Source organism: Ranitomeya imitator, chromosome 8 (assembly GCF_032444005.1).
Source record: "Ranitomeya imitator isolate aRanImi1 chromosome 8, aRanImi1.pri, whole genome shotgun sequence".
NCBI classification, from domain to species: domain Eukaryota; kingdom Metazoa; phylum Chordata; class Amphibia; order Anura; family Dendrobatidae; genus Ranitomeya; species Ranitomeya imitator.
The window spans coordinates 152750639-152756662 of record NC_091289.1 but is presented as its reverse complement, the minus strand read 5'-3'; the positions used below and the strand labels follow the sequence as shown (position 1 = coordinate 152756662).

At 42.5% G+C, this 6024-nt stretch overlaps 1 protein-coding gene across 2 annotated transcripts in view; it reads right to left on the bottom strand.

Annotated features, from left to right (window-relative positions):
* Positions 1-4694: 4694 nt before the first annotated feature.
* BTBD8 (BTB domain containing 8) overlaps positions 4695-6024 on the bottom strand; it is a 100653-nt gene continuing 99323 nt past the window's right edge. For both annotated transcript variants that reach the window (XM_069737558.1, XM_069737559.1), the window contains one exon: positions 4695-5829. In XM_069737558.1, coding sequence (XP_069593659.1) covers positions 5384-5829 — 446 coding nt within the window. In that variant the 3' untranslated portion in view covers positions 4695-5383. The remainder of the gene's footprint in view (positions 5830-6024) is intronic.

Here is a 6024-nt window from a genome sequence, read left to right as displayed (position 1 = left end):
TGTATACTGTATTCATGGCAGTGGGAGGCCATACTGGAATCTCATTCCTGCAATGTCCGGAGCTCAGGGCTCAGTACAGGTACTATGGAGAGTGCCTTATCCTCTGGCGTACAGGAGGCAGTGGACATGGAACCACATGAAGGGAAGGTAAATGATCCTAGGTTAACAAGCCAGATTAACCCCCCCGCCCAGAATATACCCGGGGTTAAAGTGGTCTAGGCCAGATTATACCCCTCAAGGGTCAAAATATACCCCAGCTGCTGTAGATCAGATTTTTCTGGCTTTTGAGAACCATTGAGTGTATCACTCAACAGAGCCCCAGGCAGCAAACAGGGCAGAGATAGCAAACCAGGCCCCAGGCAGTGCACAGGGGGTCCCAGGCAGCACACAAAAACACAAGGGCCCTTGGCAGTGCACGGGGCTCCAGGCAGCACACGGGGGGGGGGGCGCAGACACAGCAAACAGGGACCCAGGCAGCACACGGGGGGCAGAGACAGGGGAACGGGACCCCAGGCAGCACACGGGGGGCAGAGACAGCGAACGGGTTCCCAGTCAGCACACAGGGCCCCAGGCAGCATACAGGCATCGCACAGGATTGAGTGATTAAACTCAAGAACGAGGCACTAGACAGTGCACAAGGGGTCCCAGACAACGCACAGCTGGGCAGAGACAGCTCACAGGGGCCCTGCGCACTGTCTTTTCCCCCCCTGTGCACTGTCTGGGGACCCCTTCTTGAGTATATCACTCAATCCTGTGCAATGTCTGGGGCCCCTTGCACAATTTGGGGCCCCATGCACTGTATCTGCCACCCTGTGCGCTGCCTGGGCCCCCTGTGCACTGACAGGGGCCCCATTATTAAGTGTATCACTCAATGGTTCTCAAAGGCGTGAAAAATCTGATCCACAGCAGCTAGGGTATATTCTGGCCCTGGAGGGGTATAATCTGGCCTAGGCCAATTTATACCCCAGGGCATAGTGAACTGCTTGGGGCCCCGTGTGCTGCCTCTGACCCTCACACCCTCCCCCCCCCATGTGCTGCCTGGGGCCCTGTGCTCTGCCTTAGGAGAAAATGGACCACAAAATCTGTTTTGCAATTTCTCCTGATACCCTTGTGAAAATATAAAAAAAAAATTGGTTCCAAAGTAAATTTTTTGTGAAGAAAGTAAAATGTTCATTTTTTCATTCCACATTGCTTTAGTTCTCGTGAAGCACCTGAAGGGTTAATAAACTTCTTGAATGTGGTTTTCCGCACCTTAAGGCTGCCGTCACACTAGCAGTATTTGGTCAGTATTTTACATCAGTATTTGTAAGCCAAAACCAGGAGTGGGTGATAAATACACAAGTGGTGCATATGTTTCTATTATACTTTTCCTCTGATTGTTCCACTCCTGGTTTTGGCTTACAAATACTGATGTAAAATACTGACCAAATACTGATAGTGTGACGGCAGCCTAAGGGGTGCAGTTTTTAGAATGGTGTCACTTTTGGGTATTTTCTGTTATACTGACCCCCAAACGTTCTTCAAATGTGAGGTGATCCCTAAAACAAAATGGGTTTGTAAATTTTGTTGTAAAAATTAGAAATTGCTGGTCAACTTTTAACCTTTATAACGGCCTAACAAAAAAAACAAAAAAAATTGTTTCTAAAATTTTGCTGATGTAAAGTAGACATGTGGGAAATGTTATTAAATATTGTGTGACACCATTCTAATTTAAGTGTACAAAAGTTAGAAAATTGCAAAATTTTCAAACTTTTTGCCAAATTTCAATTTTTTTTTTTTCACAAACGCAAGTTATATCGAAGAAATTTTTACCAGTAACATGAAGTACAATATCACAAAAAAAAACACAACCTCACAATCAGTGGGATATGTTGAAGCATTCCAGGGCTATAGCTTCATAAAGTGACAGTGGTCAGAATTGCAAAAATTGGCTTGGTCATTAATTACCAAATTGGCTGTCACTAAGGGGTTAAGTGGAGAAGATTTTGCAACAACTAATGTTATGCAGTATTACTCACAACTCCTACAGACTTTCTTAAGGGGAACCGGTCACCTCCAAAAAATACTAGTTACCTGCAGATAAAGTTGTACTCTGCTTCATTCATACCTGGCAGGCTTACTGGCAAACCAGCTACAGGAAGAAAAGAAAAGTTTTATAAAGTTATATTCTCTGTGCAGCACTTTGCTTCAAGTCATTTGGGCGGTACAGGGAGTGGCTATATTCACAGTGTGTGTGTGGCTGGCATTAATCTCCTGCACATGGAGTCAGCCTGCTTTGCACACATAAGTACAGCAGAGCAAGCTGTCAATCAGTGCACTGAGTGTGTAGTGAGTGATTACTATAACCGCTCCCTGAATCTCCCAGATAACTGGAAACGAGCGGCTGCAGGGACAATATAACTTTATTTTCCCCATGTAGCTGCACTTCCAGTAAGAATCCTAGAATGTTAGAGTTGAAAGGGAATTCCAGGGTCATTGTCTCCAACCCCCTGCTCAATTCACTAAGCCATCTCAGACAGATGTCTGTCCATCCTCTGGTTGAAGACTTCCATTGAAGGAGAACTCACCACCTCTTGTGGCAGCCTGTTCCACTCATTGACCACCCTCACTGCCAGAAAGTGTTTTCTAATATCTAATCTGTATCTTCTCCCTTTTAGGGCAGTCTCACACGTCCAGATAATTCCGGTACCGGAAAAATCGGTACCGGAATTATCCGTGTCCATGTGCCCGTGCGTTTCTGTGGCACATCAGTGCGGCACACGTGTGCCGACTGGGTACCACACGCACCGTGCAGGAGACAGCGCTAGAGATGCTGTCCCCTGCATCTGGTGCTGAAGCTGCCATTCATATCTTCTCTGCAGCAGTGTTTGCTGTAGAGAAGATATGAATAATATTTTTTTTTTGTTTGTTTCTCGTGTTTAAAAAACAGATCCATGTCCCCACCCCCCTCCCACCCCCTGTGCGCCCGCCCGCTGTTATTAAAATACTCACCCGGCTCCCTCGCTGGCGTTTCCTGTCCTGGCCGCACCTTCTACTGTATGAGCGGTCACGTGGGGCCGCCCATTACAGAAATGAATATGCAGCTCCACCCCTATGTACCGGAGCCACTGACGTGTGAAACCGGCCTTAGTTTCATTCCATTGCTTCTTGTGTTTTGTTTCCATGTATGTCAACGGGACCAGGGATTCCCAGCCAGTCTCCCATACCAGTACTTGCTCGGCCTCAATCTGCTTAGCTGCTGTGATCTGATGAGGGTAGGCACATTCAGCTTACAGTGGCCGTTGCCTGCCAGACACTAGTTAAGCGCCATTTGTGTGAAGATTACTCCTATATCTGCAGTAAATAGTGGTTACAGGAGGTGACAGGTTCACTTTAATGAAAAGAATTAAGACTACATGTGTCAATTTATAAAATGTTATCCTGTAAGTGCTCAGACCCACATATGTACTATCCATGTGGAGAGAAAAGAGAGCATTTGAACTAGGCCTCAAATGTCACCTCAAACAGATTTAATAAATTAGGATATATAAATATATATCTCCTATTTGTATCTTTTTTTAGGTGGCATTTGAGGCCTAATTCAACATATGTAATTCCTGACAGGATCTCCATACAATGAGTACAGTACCTGCCTGAAAATGGCAAGATTATACAACTTGGGTAACAGATGCTATCACGAATACTACAAAAAAAAAAAAAAACAGGACACATGAGCAAAACTAAACTTGCATGCAAATCCCTTTTCCACCTGAGGTGGCTATAACATGAAAGGCACTGAAAGTATTCCCTATAGTTTCCCTATTTATTCCCAGTGCAGAACACTGGTCTAAGCCTGGAACGTGTGGAATTTATGCTCCATTTACCTCATACTAACCTGTATTATCAAGTACTATTTTCAAGGCTTTTTCTGTCAGCAGTGAGCAGTAGGCCTGGTTGCTATGGTAACTGCTGAGTTCAGTCACTGAACATGGCTTACCGCTAACGAAAACCACATGTGCCCCCTGTACTCAGCAATTTGTGGTAAACAGCGTGCGTTCTTGCCGCACAGTACATCTCCATGTAAACTCCGCCAAAACAATACACTAATTGGCGTATTAATAACTAGAAACCATTATTAATAACTACATAGGTTTAAGTGTTGGCACCCAACCATGAACATTTATGGGGCAGGGAAGAATATATATATATATATATATATATATATATATATATATATATACGGACGTTGGACGCAGTATCCACCGCTTGGACAAGCGGTGGATACTGACACTGAACAAGCGGTGGATACTGCGTCCAAGGTCCGTACACATCTTTCTCCTCCTACATTGCTGTCTGCTCCCTCTTTACAGCAGGAGCAATCTGACTACAACAGGGACTCCTTGTCCTCCACATGACCCGGGGTACCCTATATAAAAAAAATTGAGAGAGGTACATTGATGAAGGTCTATTGTATAGACCGAAACGTCTACTACTGTATGTACTCTACCTCATTAAACCCCTTTTTCACTGCATCTACATATTAGTGTGTGCCAAGTTTATCGCTATATTCATGATGGCTTGGGCCCCTACTTGAGCACCATTCCTTTAGTAGGCCTACGTTTTCATTTAATTGTTCGTCACTCATAGACTCTATGGAATTGTTAAATATCCAATTAACCAGACATTATTAACAACAAATATTACACATTAACTCTTTAAAAAAAAGTTTTAATTATTTCAATGATATTTACGTTTACACACATCTAAGAAAAATCATTTTCATGTCATTCCTTCTGATTTTATTTACATTTTGGCCTATTAGATGCATTGGAAAGCAAACTCAAATGATTAATACAGAGCATTCATGCTAAATCATAATTTTTCAGAGGCAAATTGTTTTATTACCAAATACCACAGCGAAAAAAAAAAAAAATCTTAACATGCCAATGTCTTCAAGGAATTAATGCAAAACAATCTAATAAAACGGTGCTCCTTGGCACTTCTTGCATTGTTTCACTCGGCTAACTTCATTGTAAACATATGGGAATGAAAATGTTGCGACTCTTACTTACAGTGAAGCTTTTGTCAGTACCGCTCATGTAAATATTTTGTATATTATTCTTTTAATATAGTAACATGTGGTAATAATGTACCGTTGGGGTAAAAGAAAAAGAATAAAATTGTAAACTTGCATATCGGCCATATTTCTATACAAGCAATGTGGTGTACTCTGTGCAAGAGCGTAGAGCTTGCACACATATATGTAAACTTTTGGATATAAATAATTACACGATTCATTTATATGAACAATATTTAGCTAATACCAGTAAGAAATCCTGGTGAAGACTTGGCAAGGAAAAAAAAAAGAAAAAAGAGAAAAGCAAAAAAAAAAAAAAAAACAAATCTAGTGATGGGTTTCTAATTCAAGGATAGTCCATTCTCCATGGGGGGAGGAACACTCATCAGGAGAAAAGCTAGTCACTGTGACACTTGTAGAGTCCTCGAATGGAGATGATAAATCGCCCCATGCTTTGCCCTGAGATTTGGAATTTTCTCTAGCTAAGAGCAATGTCTGATTGATTAGATACTGTGCTAGACTGAGATCCTCAGGGACCGAGTTTATGATATCAACGTCTGATCCATGATCAGCTAGCAGCTGTCTCAGCAGTGTCCAGTCCCTCTCTACAAACTGCTGATCTTCAAACTCAATATCCATTATTCTAGCTTCGGTCTTCAGCCTCTGCTCAATGCCGTCGGCAGGATCCATCTCATATATGGGAGAAAGGGACTTTGGAGGGCGATGGTCATACATGCAGGTTTGTGCCATTGAGTCAATATCATCTATGTGCCCTGAAATAATTCATAATACTGCACATTGTAAAATAGTTATGCTCTTTTACCCATAGTCACTGAAGACGAACATACGATCAATTAAGACAGCAAGGTACATAGACATTTCACAAACACAGATTTCTAAACAGCAATTTTTTTTTTCCTTAAAAAGCTACTGTTTAGAAGTTAACAAGAAGCAGCAAAATAACCCCT